We start from the raw sequence: 19,336 nt of genomic DNA on the forward strand, positions 1-19,336 counted from the left end.
GTTTTGAATAATCATAATGAATATGTATGAGATGTATGCAAATGAATATGCTAATTGTCAAGCCCCACCCTTTGCCCACTCCCCCAAATAGTACTGTATAAATGTTAATACTGAATTTGATCCTTTGTTTTACAGGCCCTTCAGAACTCCTCAGGACCAAGTATGACTTCTGTTTTTTTCCTTTTTCTCTCGAGTCTGTGTACTGATGTCACTTAGTTTGGGTTTCAGGCTCTTGTAACTCTTCCCTCCACCTTTTGTAGGGTAACCACTACCAGCGCTTTTCTCACTTCCGGGTTCAAGACCTACGATCCTGACCCACTATCCAAGGATTCGGTACTATATTTCCTTATCAGATTTCCGAAACCATCGTGCAATGCTGGGCTTCCTGCTGCCTTTCTGAGCATTGCAGTTGGTTGAAAATGTCTGTGCATATCGCGTTCCACCTGAGCATTCTCCCTTTCCTTTGCACGCGTAATTCACCCTTTTCATCCACAAGGCCTACTCTGAACAAAGTGAACAACAAATATGATTTTTTTAAATATTTTTTTTTATTGCTGTCCTTAATTTCTTACAAACAAGGTTAAAAGTTTGCTTTTTTTCTTTTTAGTTGCTTCTTGAGGTGGTCTTTTTCTGCCATTCGTGCAATTTCTTCTCTACTTAACCTCTCTGAACTTGATCCCAGGGCCGCAGTTCTCAGTAGCATCTTTCACTTCTTCTGTTTCCACAACCTATTAAAGGGGGAATCAAAAGAATAATAAATAGACTGAAGACCTGAAACCTGTGCCTCCCTCACCAGTGTCATGAACGATGAATCGTTGGACCAACCCTATGTTCCTTCCCCTCTAAACCTTTCCCTAACCCTCTCCGCCTTAGTTGGGTACCTCCTCTCCTTCTATCCCTTGCTCCTTTCTTGCTTCGCCTTCGCCTTATCGCAGAGGCCTTCTTTTGGACTTTCTTCAGCATGGCTGAGGCTTTACTTCTTCTGCTCATACACCGACTGTGCCTGCATGTGGTTCTCATTTTGCATCAGCTTTTCCTTTCCTTTAAATGCCAGTAAACCGAGATCTTCAAGGATGTCGTGGTGCCCTTAGGCCAAGACAGTCTAAGGGGTAGTGGCCCAACCCCTCGACTATTAAACCTCCTGCTGATTGTGAGGTCACCAGTTTTCATAATGACACTGTGTGTTTTTTTTTTCCATATATAGAAAGGGCGGGGCCTTGCACCTAACGTCATAATGCTCTTGCTGACGTGGATTGTGGGAAATTTACAGTGCCACGCTTGACCTTCTTAATTGGCTGGCATGATCAGAGAGAATTGTTGTGGGTGGAAAATTCACTCGAGAATCTGGTCCCATGTGAACGGATATGAGGCAGAACATTAACAAGCAGTCACCACCGGGATGCATTTTGGGCATAATAGCACAAAATCATCCAACGAGGAGAAGAAATATTGTTTTACATGCTGTCTTAATCATATGCCAATATGCAGGGCACCTGAGAGATGGTTGTGGAGGCTTCAGACATAATATGGACCTTTCAGAGGAATTAATACCCTATAGTGTAAACATGAATGAGGTTAATTGTGAAGAATTGTGAGGATGGAGCTCTCACCTCAGGCTCCCAGGTCCCTCTTTCACTCAGGGTGAGCTGGTTCTTAGTATGCAGATTTTATGCAAATTCAGATCCTACCCCTTCTTACTCGGGGTGACCTGGTTCTCAAAAAAAGCAAACAGAGTCAGGTCTTATCAACAGGATTTCTGCCATACAAATCTTTATTCAAGCCCCTGGGGCACACCTCTGTTAGCTTAAAACACTTCCACACGCTCAACAGTTCTTCCAGCTTAAAGCTGTCTTCCTGCTCAGTTCAATCTTTCAACTTAAGCATTCCTTCCTAAACAGTTCAATCTTTCAGCTTAAGCATTTCTTCCTAAACAGTTCCATCTTCCAGCTTAAGCATTTCATTTCTTCTTTTTACCAATACTTTGGGGATTCTCAACCCCAGGCCTTGCAGCCTGTTTCTCTTTCCAATCCTTTGGGGACTCTCAACCCCAGGCCTTGCAGCCTGCTTCTCTTTCCAATTTTGAACACACAGTCCCACCTGGTAATCACCCAGCTCTAGACCCACAGTCTTTGCTTCTGGGACACACAGTACCTCTTCAATGTTTTAGACCACCAGTCTTTTCACCCCCAGGACATAGGGCCCAGCCAATACTTCACAGGGAGATCCTTCTGCTACCAGCCTTCCTCTGCAGCTGCTGGCTCTGCTCCTTCTCCCTACAACTCAGGAGGGGTGTTAAGTAGTTAATGATCAAACAGGAGCCCAGCCCCTAACCGGCTGCACCTGTTCCACCTCCAGGACTCTCCCCGGTCCTAGCGACCTCCAGCTATACCTGCCCTTTACTGGCTCCCTTCAGCAACTCACCCAGCCCTTCTCCCTGGACATTTTAGGGCAACAGCGCCCTCTAGGGGTCTAACCCTGGTAGGACAGCCTCTTCCATGTTACAATAGGAAAAAAATAACCTTTTGTTCTGGCTGACATTTCATTCTTGAGGGAATAATTGTCGTTGGATGTTTTTGAAATGTCCTCCCACATCACCCCTCCCACCAACCTTCACAAGACAGAATGTTTTTTTTGTGCTGGGTACAAAGACCAAATTCAGACATTCAGACCTCTTGTATACATGCTATGTCTACCAATTTTCCATGGCAGTGTTTTCTTCAAAATAACCCAATCTTTGTTAAAGGGTTAATGCATATGGGATGTGTCAGTGAGCAGGAATGCCCCCTGCGCTTCAGGTACCTTTGTGACTGATGGCCACACTCATTTCCTTCAACTGAGAACACATTTTGGCTCGGGTGGTTACAGACTACCAAGGGAACATTGCTAGCCATTGCTCTGTCTGAATGAAAAAGCTGTGGCCTATCTTTTTTTTTTTTTTTTTTCAAACACAATAAGCTATTCAAAATTTTCAGCCTCTGCAGCTATCTGTGAGTTCAAATTCATCCCAGTACGTTTGGCCTGATTCTACAGCTACTAAACTGAATTTTTTTCTGGTGTCTGCAAAGGACTTAAGGGTTTGGAGCAAGGGCCTAGGAAGGAAGAGCAGAGCAGAGGAATTTGGGGAATCGTGCGCTTTTCTCAGGAGGATATAACACTTCCCACCTAGGGCTCCCACCTCATTGCAAGTCAACTGAACAGGCTAGGCTGGTCCTGCTGCCTGCAGAGATCTATCAATTTTGATTTTCTTAAAGGGATGTTTGGAAACTTCTGTTCTTGTTTTGAGCTAGGAGTAGGACTCATGTCTTGGGCTGCCCCACAGCCACCTATATAGCTACCAGCCATTGTGACATCATGTCGGCCCAGCAGTAACAACTGGTTTGGAAGAACCAGCTCATCTTCAAAACGCTCGCAGCTACAGACTGTGAGAAAGAGTGGGGTTTAATTTAGTTGCTTTGATTTGTCTTTCAGAAGTATTCAATAAAGAGCTCAAACTGAAAAAAAAAATGCTAAGGCATAAGACTAGAGGCATGGTGACTATGAGGAAAATACTAGAGCTCAAATTTTCATCATGGGCTTTTCCAAATCCTAGCACAGTGGTTCCAAAACATGATAATATCTGCAATGAATATTCATGAGTTAGATTTGCATGCACTGCTCCATTACATGCAAATATAACTCATGAATACTTGCAGATATCCTAAGAACCTGACTAGCTGGGGTTCCCCCCCATGACAGATTTGGGAACCACTATCCTAGTAGATAAACAGATGTGGTCATTCTTAAAAAGGGTTTTGCAGGGCTCCAATATTATACTGATCAACAGGCTATGCTATGGGTAGGTCTTTCACCTTAAAACTGCAAAGCACCTACTGCACTTAGATTAAGGGATTTGACAATTCATTAGAAAAAGGGCACAATTTTATTATTTTTTTTTTTTAATTTATATTTCTTGAATTTTTTTATACTTAAACAGAAAACATCTGTCAAGTGAAATACAGCCATGAGTACAGAAGAAAAAAAGGAAAAACATGATGCTTATAAATCAGCATCATTGTTTATTTTAAGCTTCATTAGACCACAATAATGAAAACAAAAAGGGGGGTAGGAATTAGAGAAGATTATTAAGGAATTGAACATCACAATAATAAGGCACCTTTCTTCCCAGTCTAAACTAGTTTTACTACTTTGATAATTTAGAGTCTAGAAAGGATCTTAGCTGTTCTGTACATAAAAAATATATTTTGTCTGAGCCAACCATATTAAACATTTACAAGGGTAAGCTAGCATAAAGGAGCCTCCTATATCCTTAATTTTAGATCTCATATTCAAAAATTCTTTTCTCCTTTGTTGTGTCACTTTCGTGATGTCAGGATATAACCAAATTTTTTCCCCTCCGAACTGAGAGTTTATAGTTTTAAAGTATAGTCTCATAATTGAGTTCATGTCCTGTTCAAAAACAAAGGAAACTACCAAGGTAGCTCTTTCAGTCACATTTTCTAAAGATTGTTCCAAAATTTCTGAAATATTATTCACATCAATTTCTTCTTTTCCTGTGTCTTTTCTTTCTCCTTCTGCTCCTTTAGGTTTATTTGGAATATAATAGATTTTATTAATCAGTGGAATTGCTTCTGAGGAAATTTTTAAATTTTCTAAAAGATATCTCTTAAACAAGTCAAGAGGGTTAAATCCCAGGAGCTTGGGAAAATTAAGTACTCATAAATTCAATCTTCTATTGTAGTTTTCCATATGTTCTATCTTCCTTCGTAAGTCAGAGTAATCTTTAACCACTACCGAATTGAACTCTTGCATTTGTAATACTTCTTTCTGTAGCTTCAGAACTTTTGGTGTTAAGTCCTGTTTAACTAATTCTATTGATTCTTTGAGACCTTCAATTTTATGGTTTAAAGTTTTTACTTCTTCAGACGAGTTCTGTAATGTGGAATCCATTTGTACCAGTTTAAGCCAGATCCTATCTAGCTTCATCTCCGTGGTTCCCTCCAAAGCTTGCGTGATCTTCAATTCTTTGGGCTTCAGCGATTCCAATGGCTGAGTCGTTTCCCCAACAAGCTTCCCTCCGAGCGCACTTCCGGCAGACGTTTGGGTTGCTTCACGACTCGCCTGGGTCGCTGGACACGGAGGAATTATCGATGATGGTGGGGGAGAAAGGGATGTTTCAATCTCCAGCAACGGTTCCGCTTCCCCGGATACCGCTGCAGCGGATCCTAATCTCCATTGTTCCTGGGAAGACACGGGGAAGAAGCGTTCCAGGCTTGTTTGTATCGGGGAAGAAGTTGAGGTAGGCTGGGGTGCTAGCCTCATCGCCCCTTTGCGTTTCGAATGTGGCATTTCAATAATGAAAGTCACTATTGTTAAGATAATTCAAGAAACAAGCCGAGAGCGTCTTACACTACCCCCGATCACGGCGCCATCTTGACACGCCCCCCCGATCAGCTCTTTTTATTATCCTTGATCTTCTGTAACACCAATTGTATCTTTTATCCTGGAATGCCATAACAGGCCTGTGTAAACCACATTGAGCCTGCAAACAGGTGGGAAAATGTGGGATACAAGTGCAATAAATAAATAAATAATAAAAATAATATCACGATCATTGTTGATTTAAATCTTGAATTGATAATGAATGTGACTGTTGGGCAGACTGGATGGACCATTCAGGTCTTTATCTGCCATCACTTACTATGTTACTATGACTTTAATAGTGAAGGGGAGGATATCAATCCCCTACTATCAAAAGTGCCTCTGACACATGCATCTCAGACCCTTCAGATGGTAAGGAACCCATCTCCTAACCATCTTAACTATAACAGCAAAGAAAGAGGTCAAAGCCATCGCTGTTTCAAACTGTATCATTTATTAAATGTTTTTTAAAGGCATCTAAATGTATGTGTACCATCAACGATAGAATGTTTACTTGGTTTATTTCTTTGCAATAACATTCTTAAGTGCATTAAAAAGCTGGCAGATATGAATTCCTGTATTAGGCAAAAATTGCCTAAAAAGTGTATCATAATAGCTTTAGATGAATGATATCAAACTATCGAGTCTAATGTTTTTCCAGCTACCCTTACTCAGATAGTAGTAAGTCTGTGGTTATCCATAGGAAAACAAAAACTCCTTTGGAGCTTCAACCAGTCACATCCTGATGCCAGATTGGGGAAGCATCAAGATTTTGGATTTTTTTGCATTGTTTTTGTCACTGTCAGGTTTATGGTAGATGTGGCTTCAAAGCAAAAGAAAGAAAGAAAAGAAAAATGTACCCCTTTTTTTGATGCCTAAGAAAATGATTCTTGCAAAATCCTTGGAGCAATGGAAACTCAACTAACTTGAATAACTATTGATACCATTAGCCTTTTACAACTCATTCATCATCGCTGAACAAATGCTCACACAAGTGGCTGAATCTTTGTCCATCAGCATCACACTGGTAGATATCGCCCTCTTCATCTACCTCAATAAGATGCTACACTGGCAGGCCTGAGACATCACTACACCTCTGAGCGTGCATCTTGACTGTCATTCTGCCACCGTTGAATATATTGGCAAATATTTACCACACTAAAATAATTTTCAGGGCTAGAGAAGATTACTTTACCTTGGAAGCTGCTATATTTGTTTCTGCTGGTCTCCCAAAGGGCTCATGACTACTTTATAAAACCACCGATAGAATAGGAAAGCATATGCCAGCCTGTTTAATAAGTATTTGTGAAGTTGCTATAATCAAGGAAAAAGAGAAAACCTCTGCAGGATCAACAAAGTCCCCCCCCCACCAAAAAAAAGAAGAAACAGCAGAGGTGGTCCATGAAAGAAGGAAATAACCAAGAGTGGCCTCGTGGTTAGGGTGGTGGACTTTGGTCCTGGGGAACTGAGGAACTGAGTTCGATTCCCACTTCAGGCACAGGCAGCTCCTTGTGACTCTGGGCAAGTCACTTAACCCTCCATTGCCCCATGTAAGCCGCATTGAGCCTGCCATGTGTGGAAAAGCGCGGGGTACAAATGTAAAAAAAAAAAAAAATAGATACTATTGGAGATTCTACATGGAATGTTGCTATTCCACTAGCAACATTCCATGTAGAAGCCTGCGCGGCCACATTGGTGATCTGCAAGGGCCGACTTCTACATGGAATGTTGCTAGTGGAATAGCAACATTCCATGTAGAATCTCAAATAGTAGCAACAGTGGAGGAGTGGCCTAGTGGTTAGGGTGGTGGACTTTGGTCCTGAGTTCGATTCCCCCTTCAGGCACGGGCAGCTCCTTGTGACTCTGGGCAAGTCACTTAACCCTCCATTGCCCCACGTAAGCTGCATTGAGCCTGCCATGAGTGGGAAAGCGCGGGGTACAAAAAAAAAACAAGCTTTTATTGAACAGTGACCCCTACTTGGCCAAGTTTCGTCAATAGCCTTCATCAGGGGTCATCACAATATTCTATGTAAACCCAAGTCCATACACAATCTCCTTCTAAAGTGGGGTGATCCTCTGTGCTACTACTGCATTTGACCGTTATGTAAAGTCACCCTTCATTAAAAGCTTGTTTGTGAATCCTTGGTTATTTCCTTCTTTCACAGACCACCTTTGTTAGGGGTTTTGTTTTGTTGTTTGGATTTTGAAGCTGCTAAAATCAGACATGTTTGCTTTAGATTATTTGCAGAACTCTACCGCTTTAGAAGTTAGAGCATTTGGGGGCAATTCTAAAACTGGGCACCCCATTGCCGCATGTTTAGAACCTTTCTGACATAGCCAGGAATCAGCCTAACTGCAGTTGCGTAAGTGTGGCGGGGAGATGCAAAACCTATGTATTGTAAACCGTTTCCTTTTGTACGCAAGAGAAACGATTTAGCAAACTTCATAAACGATGAACATGGGAGGGCAATGGGCAAAAAATGGGAAATAGGAGAAGAGGGAGGAGTCACAGAATTGGAGAGCCAGCAAGCCACGGTCTTATCCGCATCCAAACAAGTTTGTAGAGGAGAAATAGAGAAAGCGAGGGTGTCTGTTGTGTAGAGTAGAAGAATAGCATCAGTGTAGAAATAAGTGGATATACCATGTGATTGAATAAGTGCAGCTAGAAGACTTAAATAAATAAAGATTGAATAGTAGTGGGGAGAGGATGGTATATAGTGCTGATTCTCGCATCCAAATTTGGGTGCTGAAACCAGATGCAATTCCTGGCACTCAATTTGGGTGCGCATCCGTGGAATTCTATAGCACCCGAAACACCCCTGACCTGCCCATGTCCCTCCCATGGCCACGCCCCCTTTTGGGTTGAACACCACGGGATTTGAGCACACAGTTTTACAGAATAGCGCATAACAAAATGCAAGTGCCAATCCAAGCTGGTGCCAATTAACATCAATAATTGATTGCTATCACCCAATTATTGATGTTAATTGGCTCGTTACCCCACATCTCAAGATCACATTCAAACTTGGATATGCAAATTTGAGTGCCCTTTATAAAATCCCCTTACATGTGCCCCCACAAAAATTTCACATAGGCACCTTGCTTGCACTTTTGTGGGTAATTATACCTGTGGTGTTCCTAGCGTGGATGGCACCCGGGGCGGATCGCCGATGCGCCCCCCCCCTGCCTGCGAAATGACACCTTCCCCCCTCCCCGGCGAAATGTCACCCCCCCCGGGTGCACGCCGCTGGGGGGGGGGTGCCGTGGCGCGTGCCTGTGGGCTCCGACCTTGCGAACTTTGCTCGTTCGCTGCAGCTCCCTCTGCCCTGGAACTAACCTGTTCCGGGGCAGAGGGAGCTGCAGCAAACGAGCGAAGTTCGCGAAGTCGGAGCCCATAGGCACGCGCCGCGGCACCCCCCAGCGGTGTGCACCCGGGGCGGACTGCCCCCCACCGCCCCCCCCTTGGTACGCCACTGAATTATACATTTATGCACACAAGTGCTAGTATTCTGTAATTTTGTACACGCCAGGAGCCCGGTTATAGAATTGCCTTATTGCTGATATTCTACCTGAAGCTCAAGCTTCCTACCCCTAAGTTGAGACATTGAGAGGATCCTTTGTCAATGAGCTTGCAATTTTCTGGAGGGAATTTGCGATGTTGGCCAGATGGCTGTTCATCGTTTGCATTTCCAAGGCTATTTTACCTGCATCGGTATTCAGATCCTGCACTGATTGGTTTATCTGTTGAAGAAGAGAGGAATTGGTAGCACATGCAGGTCTGACCTGAGCTGACTCCCTACCAGCAACAGACTCGGATACTGTTTTCTGTTCTTGGATGGCCTTTACAAGGTTCTTTATAGACATGAGAAATGGAATCCCATCTCCTTCAGCATTTTCCTCCATGGAATTCTTCACCTGACGTCCAACTATCCCCTCACAGAAGACACGCAATTGCTCATCCCTACACTTCTCCAGGACTGTAGAACTGCCTCTTTGGGAAGGCAATCTTTTCTCTTCATCACCTTCCTCTGATTTTTTCAGCAACGATGAACAAAAATGAACCTCGGCAAGGAAGGACAACGATCCAGCAGGTGGAACAAAAGAAGCAACAGGTGGTTTTTTATCAGTTGAAGAAGCAACAGGTGGTCGAAACATAGGAGAGAGTAAAGGAGATGAAGCTGCTGATGTCTGAGAGTTGGAGATGGTTTCAAAGGGGTTTCTGGGACCTATAAATATAATATTTGCAAACAGATATATAGTAAGAGTTTTAAGTGATATAACGCTTTTCACATCACTGATAAAGTAGTTTTCTCTGGTTGCTAGCTTACCCTCTGATATTAAGCCAGCAGTGGTCAGTATTTTAAAGGCACTAACCACCTCCGGCTGAATCTAACCCCGGATATTCAATGTTGGGCCTAATCTGGGCTCTAGAATTGAATATCCTGGGCATGACTGGTGACTGGAAGCTATCCAGGTACCAGACGATATTCCGACTGGTACCTGGATAAAGTTAGGAAAGCAAAAAGACTAACCTAACGTCATCCAGGTCCTCACCTGATTACTGGTGTGAATATTGCTGCTAACCAGCCTGGCCGCATTTCAACTCTGCCCCAAGAAGACCCCATGACTAACTAGACAGCGCTGCAAGGGTAAGAGCAAATACTGGCCACTGAAAATGTGCTCTGCAGCTGGATTTAAATATCTCCCCTTGATTTCATCTTTATTTTTTTTTCACACAGTGGGTGAGTCCTTAAGATTTAAATTAATATCTCAAATTAATATCTCAAGCTGCCACAGATATAAGTTGGATGGTTTTACACAGCCTCCTAGTGACCAGGATGAAGACTGCCGATCTGACTACGTTTGGAATACGTTTGCATCCATCAATATGAAAATATTACTTGGTTATGTTACCAAGTTCTCAAAACACATCTGTACCTTAGATCCTTGTCCAAAATCATTAAGATATTTGGCCTCCTGAGGGAATTTGCTGAGTAGAATCTTTTTGCAATTAGATTTTTTCTTAGGGCGGTTTTCCTAAGAAATTAGGAACAAACTTCTTACACCTCTTCATAAAAATCCTAAGAAATCGGCTAATGATTGGTCAAACTGTTGTCCAATTGCCGGCATCTCTTTTTTGGCTAAAATCTCTGAGGCATTAGTTGTCTCTCAGTTACAAGAATACCTTGATGATTTTGACTTATTAGGTCCCATTCAGTCAGGTTTTCATAAGTTTGCACCAATCAATATGAAAATATTACTTGGTTATGTTACCAAGTTCTCAAAACGCATCTGTACCTTAGATCCTTGTCCAAAATCATTAAGATATTTGGCCTCCTGAGGGAATTAGCTGAGTAGAATCTTTTTGCAATTTGATTTTTTCTTAGGGCAGTTTTCCCAAGAAATTAGGAACAGACTTCTTACACCTCTTCATAAAAATCCTAAGAAATCGGCTAATGATTGGTCAAACTGTTGTCCAATTGCCGGCATCTCTTTTTTGGCTAAAATCTCTGAGGCATTAGTTGTCTCTCAGTTACAAGAATACCTTGATGATTTTGACTTATTAGGTCCCATTCAGTCAGGTTTTCATAAGTTTGCACCAATCAATATGAAAATATTACTTGGTTATGTTACCAAGTTCTCAAAACGCATCTGTACCTTAGATCCTTGTCCAAAATCATTAAGATATTTGGCCTCCTGAGGGAATTAGCTGAGTAGAATTTTTTGCAATTTGATTTTTTTCTTAGGGCAGTTTTCCCAAGAAATTAGGAACAGACTTCTTACACCTCTTCATAAAAATCCTAAGAAATCGGCTAATGATTGGTCAAACTGTTGTCCAATTGCCGACATCTCTTTTTTTGGCTAAAATCTCTGAGGCATTAGTTGTCTCTCAGTTACAAGAATACCTTGATGATTTTGACTTATTAGGTCCCATTCAGTCAGGTTTTCATAAAACATACTTTATCTATTTTCTACAGTGGGTCACTTACCTGGCGACAAACAGCAGTTTACATGCGTGGCATGTTTACCGCATGGGTAGCGCATGAGACCTTACTGCTAGGTCAATGGGTGACGGTAAGGTCTCAGGCCAAAAATGGACGCGCGTTGGTTTCAATTTTAGCATACATCCAAAGGCCCTTTTTCCTAGACGTGGTAAAAAATAGCCCAGCATGCACCCAAAAGATGCACTCGCACTACTGCAGGCCACTTTTTACCGTGGCTTAGTAAAAGAACCCCTAGTCTATTACTACTTTGGGGCCAAATCAGCAAAAATTTAAAATTGCTTCTTCAAAACTCTTTCTGATCTAAGCTAATGTAATGTAATGTAATATAACCTCAGTATACATTCTGCTAACAAACTGGAAGGTCCTTTTACTAAGGTGTGCTGAAAAATGGGCTGCGTTAGTGTCGGCGCTTGTTATGGACGTGCACAGATCCATTTTTCAGCGCACCTGTAAAAAAGGCCTTTTTAACATTTTTTGCCGAAAATGGACGTGCGGCAAAATAAAAATTGGCACGTGCCCATTTTGCGTCTGAGGCCTTACCGCCAGCCAATGACTTAGCGGTAAGGTCTCTCATGTTAACTGTGTGGTAATCACCTACACGCATCAAGTCGGAGTTACCACCCAATTTTAGCCGCGCGCCATAGCGGACGCGCATCGAAAATGAAATTGCCGCACCGGTTATGCGGTAGCCGGGTGGTAACTCCAAATTGACGCTCGTTGGACACGCGTAGGTGTCTACACGGCTTAGTAAAAAGGCCCCATGGATCAGCCTGTAGTGTTGTGCACTGAAATATAGGAGTTTCACATTCAAATTTCGAGTAAGCCTACCCTGAATACTCACGTTGCACTTGGATCTGCAACTGGGAGCTCTGCTTCCGCCATCTCAAATTTTCAGTCTCTGCCTGACAGAAATATTCCCCTGAATTTTCCAACTGTGCGTGTTTAATGTTGTATTCAGGAGAATCACTCTTCTGAACTAGGACCTGCCAATCTTTGTAAAAGGTGAAGAGAAGCTTTGTGTGCTGTTTCTGGACAGCGAGCTCGGTTTTACACATCAGCAAGATCGACGATCCCTCTGTAGGTGAGGCTGAAGGTTTGACTTCCAAGAGAGGAGGTGGAAATGGTTCTAGAACAGCAAAGAAATACAAACATAGTATTATCCCCATAACCTTCTTTTATTTTCCTTGAAAAGATTTTTATTGAAATACAGCAGGTGATGGCTCATTCTATAAATTTTCGGTAAAAATAGAGCGTTTGATATTCCAGGATTAATGCCCTTAACTTTGAGAATCATGCTCCTAAATTGGTCTTTTTAGGCCAATAGTCAAAGGATTATGCTCGTAAATTTGAGAGTTATGCTCATAAATTGGCCTCTTTGAAGATGTATTAGGGCTGAGGGCATTCATTTTTACTCAAAATTTAACTGAACTCTTAACTTTAGGAGCATAAAAAGTGGGTGGCAACAGGGACGGAATTAGGGCGGGGAAAGAAGTTAGGCACTTTTAACTGATTTTCAGCACTAGGGTCATAAATCTAGGCAAATGAATGTCAGGCCTAAACTTATGAGCATAACTTTTAAGCTGAATTTTTAGCTGAAAGGTTTTGCTCCTAAATTTGGCTGAAAATAGGGCACAAATTTAGGAGGCTATCCTGCTTATTTTCGAAGGAGAAGGGCGCCCATCTTCCGACACAAATCGGGAGATGGGCGCCCTTCTCCTTAAGGGCGGCCAAATCAGTATAATGGAAAGCTGATTTTGGCCGCCCTCAACTGCTTTCCGTCGCAGGGCCGGTCAAAGTTCAAGGGGGCGTGTCGGCAGTGTACCAAAGGCGGGACGGGGGTGTGGTTAAGAGATGGCTGTCCTCGGCTGATAATGGAAAAAAGAAGGGCGGCCCTAACGAGCATTTGGCCGACTTTACTTGGTCCATTTATTTTCAGGACCAAGCCTCAAAAAGGTGTCCAAATTGACCAGATGACCAGCAGAGGGAATCGGGGATGACCTCCCCGTACTCCCCCAGTGGTCACCAACCCCCTCCCACCCTAAAAAAATTTTAAAAACATTTTTTGCCAGCCTCTATGCCAGCCTCAAATGTCATACCCAGCTCCATGACAGCAGTATGCAGATCCCTGGAGCAGTTTTAGTGGGTGCAGTGCACTTCAGGTAGGCGGACCCAGGCCCCCCCCCCCCTATCTGTTACACTTGTGGTGGTAAATGTGAGCCCTCCAAAACCCACCCGAAACCCACTGTACCCACATGTAGGTGCCCCCCTTCACCCATAAGGGCTATGGTAGTGATGTACAGTTCTGGGTAGTGGGTTTTGGGGGGGATTTGAGGGGCTCAGCATCCAAGGGAAGGGAGCTGTGTACCTGGGAGCAATTAATCAAGTCCACTGCAGTGCCCCCTAGGGTGCCCGGTTGGTGTCCTGGCATGTGAGGGGGACCAGTGCACTACAAATGCTGGCTCCTCCCATGACCAAATGCCTTGGATTTGGCCGGTTTTGAGATGGGCGTCCTCGGTTTCCATTATCGGCGAAAGCCAATGCCAGCCATCTCTAAGGGTGGCCTTTCTCTAAGGTTGATCCAAATGTTGAGATTTGGCCTACCCCGACCGTATTATCGAAACGAAAGATGGTTGTCCATCTTGTTTCGATAATACAGTCGGGGACGCCTCTTTACGGGGCCGTCCTTAGAGATGGGCGCCCCCATTCGATTATGCCCCTCTATATTAGCAGCATAAATTTAAGAGCTCATCAACTGATATTCAGCACTATTTAACTGGCCAACAATGGTTTCTGCCCAGTTAAACAGCACTTAACCGGCTTAGCAGTAATATTCAGCATGAGATAACCGATTATCTCCGCTGAATATTAGCGTTTAATATATAGCAGCTAACCGGCTATATCACACGATATAACTGACTAGCTGAGAATATTCAGTGCATTTTCGGCTAAGCGTGGCGGTCAAATCGGACCACCCAAATAGCAGGCCTATCTTTGGCCACTATAACTGCCTAGTTACGTTTAAACAGTACCCCCCCCCCCCCCCTCCCAGATATTCAATTCCAGTCACCGGAATTGGCATTAAATATCCAGGCTCAGCACCAATTGCAAGACTCAGCCAACCTGTCTCTTGTGGGCTGAATATCAGCCAGTCAGTATTTTCTGAATATTCGCCACTGCAACGTGAAGCCTTTTACTACTGAGACCATTTTCCTCCATTTTTTCAATATAAAAGAAGAAAATTTTTAAAAAAGTAAAAATAAGTACTGTAACAAAATTGCAACATACTTTTTCATTTGAATGTCTTAATTATTGAAGAGTCCTTCCATTGTTTTGGTGATTAGCGAAGCTTATATATTAAGAGCAATACTTTAAACAATGGGGTCGATATTCAAAATGATTTAACCAGCCAGAAATGGCTCTTGGCAAGTGAAATCGCTTGTTTGGGGCTTTCCGCTAATTTTTAACAGCACTTAACCAGTTAGTGCCGCTGAAAATAACCGGTTAATGCCAAACTGAAAACTGGTTATTTTGGGGGCATTCCAGGGGCAGAGTCGGCACTTGGCTGGTTAAGTGCCGATATTCAACACTTAACCAGCCAGGTTAAATGCAGAAATAGGAACAAAGAAAAGTAAGTCCTATTTTTATGTATTAACCCATAGCCGGTTAAGTGCTTAACATTGAACTTAACTGGCTACATGTTGGCTGGTTCCGGAAACCTGCCTGTACATGGGCCTGCACTGAATTTCTGGGTTTAATACTGGAGGCGATCAGCAAAATGCTGATCACCACCAGCTAAATATTAGGCCCAATATTCTTTCCTCAATTGGTAACCAATACAAGACATGAACATGCAGAAATACGTCTAGCTGCAGTGTTCCGAATAACTTGTAATGCATATAATTTTGCACTAGGTAAACCTAAATACGAAGGGCCCAATATTCAGACCGTGGGAATTAGCTGCTGAAAGAAAGGTTAGTTAACTTTATAGAAGCCGACAGGTTACAGGACCTGAGGCAACATGGCTTTACCAAAGGAAAATCCTGCCTAATTGACTTCTTTGACTTGGGTGACCAAAGAACTGGATGAAGGACGTGCCCTAGATGCAATCTACTTGGATTTCAACAAAATCTTCAATAAGATCCCCCACAGAAGACTCGTGAATAAGTGAAAAGGGCTGAACTCAGGACCAAAAGTGGTGAATTGGATAGGCAACTGGTTGACCGACAGGTGGCAGAGGGTAGTGGTGGTAAACGGAATCTGCTCGGAGGAAAGGAAGGTGAGCAGTGGAGTTCCTCAGGGGTCGGTGCTGGGGCCTATTCTGTTTAATATATTTGTGAGAGATATTGTTTGGTTGGAAGGAAAGGTTTGCCTTTTTGCGGATGACATGAAGATAGTCAATAGAGTGGATGCCCTGGAGGGAGTAGAAACAATGAGAAGGGATGGTCGAGGGTCTGGCAGTTAAAATGTAATCAGGATATTCTGGGGATCCCTTATCGATCGGTTTCTCTAATATTCTAAGTATACGAAAAACTAGAAACCTCAATATATTGGCTTACTATCCAATGTGTTACTTCTAAATCGCATGTGCTCTAAAGTAGTGCACAATGATATATAATAGTGCTCAGAATTAAGTGCATGAATTAAGCCATTAAACAGTTTGTACCATCACACTGATAAACACCGTCATCGCACTATCAATCCCTCCCTTCCTACCTACAGAGAGAGCTGGAATGGATGAAATGCATAAAATAATGAACGTGGTAAATGTTCTCTAGTCCCAATATAAGCGATATACCACTATACGTAATAATACTTAGCTCCTCTGTATCAGTTGTACTCCATTACAGGTGCTAGGTGTACCAGCGGGTAAAATGGCTGCCCGCCTGTTCCTTTCCTTATCTCTTTTTTTCTTTTTTTTTCTCTTTGCTGGTGCTAGTGCTACAAAGCAGTGCTTAGTGTTAGTGATGAACCCTTTTTGCCAGTTCAATCACGCTCTCAACATGCTTGCATGTTTCGCCCTTAGGCGTCATCAGGAGAACGAAATCTAAATGTGAAAATGAAAATAAGAATAACTATCATTCACTATACAGCATATTATTGCTTCCTTATAATTGCAAACTATTATATAGATATACTTTTTACTTACGATTCATGGAGACTACAAGGTGACAATCAGTCAGCAGTCCCATCTCAGATTGTCAAAACGCCGGTGCATGCTGTCACGTCTGTGGCCTTGTCCCCTCTCAGGCTCACCTTATTTCCTGTGGTCAGCTTCTGAGCTGGCTTCTGTCTGTTCTTTGTGAGTTAGTTCTGTCTCTGTCTCTGTGTGCTGGCTGTATTAGATTGTCGGTGTGCTGTCACCCGTTCCAGATTTCAGCTCAGTCCAGTCCGGATCTTCCAGGCTGCCCAACCCTTAGTTGCCTGGTGATTGTTACACCTGAGTCTCAGCTGCCTGCTGGGCTTGTTAGCCATTTGGAACCTCTCTGCCTTTGCCTTTGCATTGCGTCTAAGGCCCTGGTATGTTGGTGCTTGTTGCACTTCTGCTAGTCCGGTTGTTTGCTGAGATTCTTGCCTGTTTCTAGTTAGTCTGCGTCTAAGGCCCTGGTATGTTGGTGCTTGTTGCACTTCTGCTAGTCCGGTTGTTTGCCTGAGATTCTTGCCTGTTTCTAGTTAGTCTGTGTTTAGTTTAGTTTAGGTTTTACTTGCTTTCCTTGCCTGGTTTCTTGTTTGTAATTCTGTGTGTAGTTTCTGTTTGTCTGTGTTCTGGCTTTGGGGCTGCTTGCAGCTCTTAGTTCTGTGTCTTGTTAGTCAGTGTTTGTTCCCTGTTTATTGGCTGTTCTGCAGCTTTCTGTTCTGCCTTTTAGCTTTCCCTTCCTTGCCCAGTCTCCTGCCTTGCTGCCCATGTTCCTCCCCTTCCCCTCTGACCCTCAGTCCCTGTGCTGCCTTGCTGTTATCCAGTCCTGCCCTGTCCAGCAAGTCCTGCCGGCCACCTGAAGCCCAGAGCTCAACTCTGGGTGAAAAGTGGCCAAGTGCAGGTGAAGCCTAACTGCTTGCCTGAGATTTGCCTAGTCTCCGGTGTGAGGTGGTTTTGCCTGCCACTGCCGCTCCTCGGCAGTGGCCCAAGGGCTCACAACCCAGTTCCTGTTGTGAAAACGTGATACATGCGCACTCGATACTTGTACTCACCTAGCTCTCACATGTGTGTGACCGCCCACCAGTCAATCGCTTTGTTCAATCCATTAGGGTGTGTAGTTCGCCATCTGTAAATGTACTGAGCCTCTTTTCTCAGTAGATTAGAAACGACATTGCATCCTTGCGGTTGTTCAAATTGAAATAATACAACAAATAGCAGATCTTCCTCCCGGTGTCCCATCAGGTCCCAATGCCCCACTAGGGGTGCTTCTTTCTTATGGGTATGGAGGTTGCTAAGGTGTTCACCTTGCTTTTACTAAGGTGCGCTGAAAAATGGCCCGTGGTACTGTAGGCATGGGTTTTGGGCGCATACCAATCCATTTTTCAGCATGCCTGTAAAAAAGGCCTTTTTAAAATTTTTGCCAAAAATGGACATGCGACCTTACCACCAGCTATTAACCTAGCAGTAAAGTCTAATGTGGTAACCAGGCAGTAATGACCTACTCGCTTTAAATGGCACTTGGCGTGCGTCCGAGACATGAATTCGAAAATAAAAATGATTTTTCAGTCACGCATATCGAATGCGCGCCAAAAATGAAATTGCCGCAAGAGCCACACGGTAACTGGGTGGTAACTCCATTTTGGCGCATGTTGGGTGCACGTAGACACTTACGCGGCTTAGTAAAAGGGCCTCTTAGTGCTTTCTTTGGCTATTTGGACTTTGCTCTGTACTTTGACCCCTCTCTGTGCTGTGCTGCTACATTTATCATACCAGTAAATTATAATATATGGTCCTGATATTCAAAATGATTTAAATGTCCAGGAGAGGCTCCTGGCAGTTTCAATATCCTATTCAGGGCTAACCAGGAATTTTCAGATCGTGCCACGGAAAATGTCCAATTAGTGCTCAAGCTGAAACTGACTATTTTGTGGGTGTTCCAGGGGTGGAGTCAGCACTTAACCATATAAATGGAACCCCATAAAAGTCAGTCCTATCTTTGCACGGTTCACCATAGTTGGTTAAGTGCTGATTATCGCACTAAATGGCTGGGTTTTTGCCATCTCTGTACACCCAGAAATTCAATGCTGGAGCCTGGACATGACCCGGCATTGAATTTCCAGGGACAACGCTGGCAGTAGTCAGCAAAACACTGATCACCGGTGGCTGAATATCAGGCCTATATGTTTAGAACACGGCACATTCAAGTCAGCCATCACAGCCCATAGCACCTTATTTCCCATATTACGGCATTAGTACACACAATTTTCACATGTTGTACCTTTTCCCGTTTCTTAGAGGCATTTGATGCTTTATTTCCATTGAAGTTTTGTTCACCTAACACAATTTATTTATTTTTTTACTTTTTTAAATGCTCTTTTATGAAATATACATTTCCCATAAAGATACAAGTGAAGTAGGAAGTAACAGATAATATTAACTACAAATTAACTAGAAGAAAACAGATATTAACCACTAGCCCACATTTAGGGAGTTGGCGAATCAACTTTTAGACAGGTAGTAATACAAGAAAAAACAAGACAGAATCTCTTACACCCTTAGGCTCAATAACATAATAACTCCATATCGAACCTAAGCCTCACTATTAATACCATGCTCTTGCAGAAATTTCTCTAACTGCAAAGGGTCACAAAAAATGTACTGAGCCCCTCGACAGGTTATAAAACACTTACATGAGAATCTCAGGGAAAAAGACTCACCTAAGGAAACTTGGTTTCTGAGAGCCAAGAAAGCTTTTCTTTGTTGCTGAGTAACTGTAGAA

The 19,336-nt window shown here is 43.1% G+C and overlaps 1 protein-coding gene and 1 long non-coding RNA gene across 4 annotated transcripts in view; one reads left to right on the forward strand and one right to left on the reverse strand.

The window, feature by feature from the left end:
- Positions 1–461: 461 nt before the first annotated feature.
- LOC115458082 (high affinity immunoglobulin gamma Fc receptor I-like) overlaps positions 462–19,336 on the reverse strand; it is a 49,346-nt gene continuing 30,471 nt past the window's right edge. For 2 of the 3 annotated variants that reach the window (XM_030187898.1, XM_030187900.1), the window contains 2 exons: positions 12,265–12,549; positions 8,898–9,644 (listed from right to left, as the gene is read on the reverse strand). In XM_030187898.1, coding sequence (XP_030043758.1) covers positions 9,010–9,644; positions 12,265–12,549 — 920 coding nt within the window. In that variant the 3' untranslated portion in view covers positions 8,898–9,009. Of the gene's footprint in view, positions 729–8,897; positions 9,645–12,264; positions 12,550–19,336 lie in introns of those variants that run through there. The other variant, XM_030187901.1, reaches the window with a different exon arrangement.
- Positions 3,349–14,006, forward strand: LOC115458083. Its single transcript, XR_003940026.1, has 3 exons — positions 3,349–3,431; positions 13,796–13,806; positions 13,996–14,006. It is a non-coding gene; the product is annotated as an uncharacterized LOC115458083 (long non-coding RNA).

This window comes from Microcaecilia unicolor, chromosome 14 (genome assembly GCF_901765095.1).
Source record: "Microcaecilia unicolor chromosome 14, aMicUni1.1, whole genome shotgun sequence".
Lineage (NCBI taxonomy): Eukaryota > Metazoa > Chordata > Amphibia > Gymnophiona > Siphonopidae > Microcaecilia > Microcaecilia unicolor.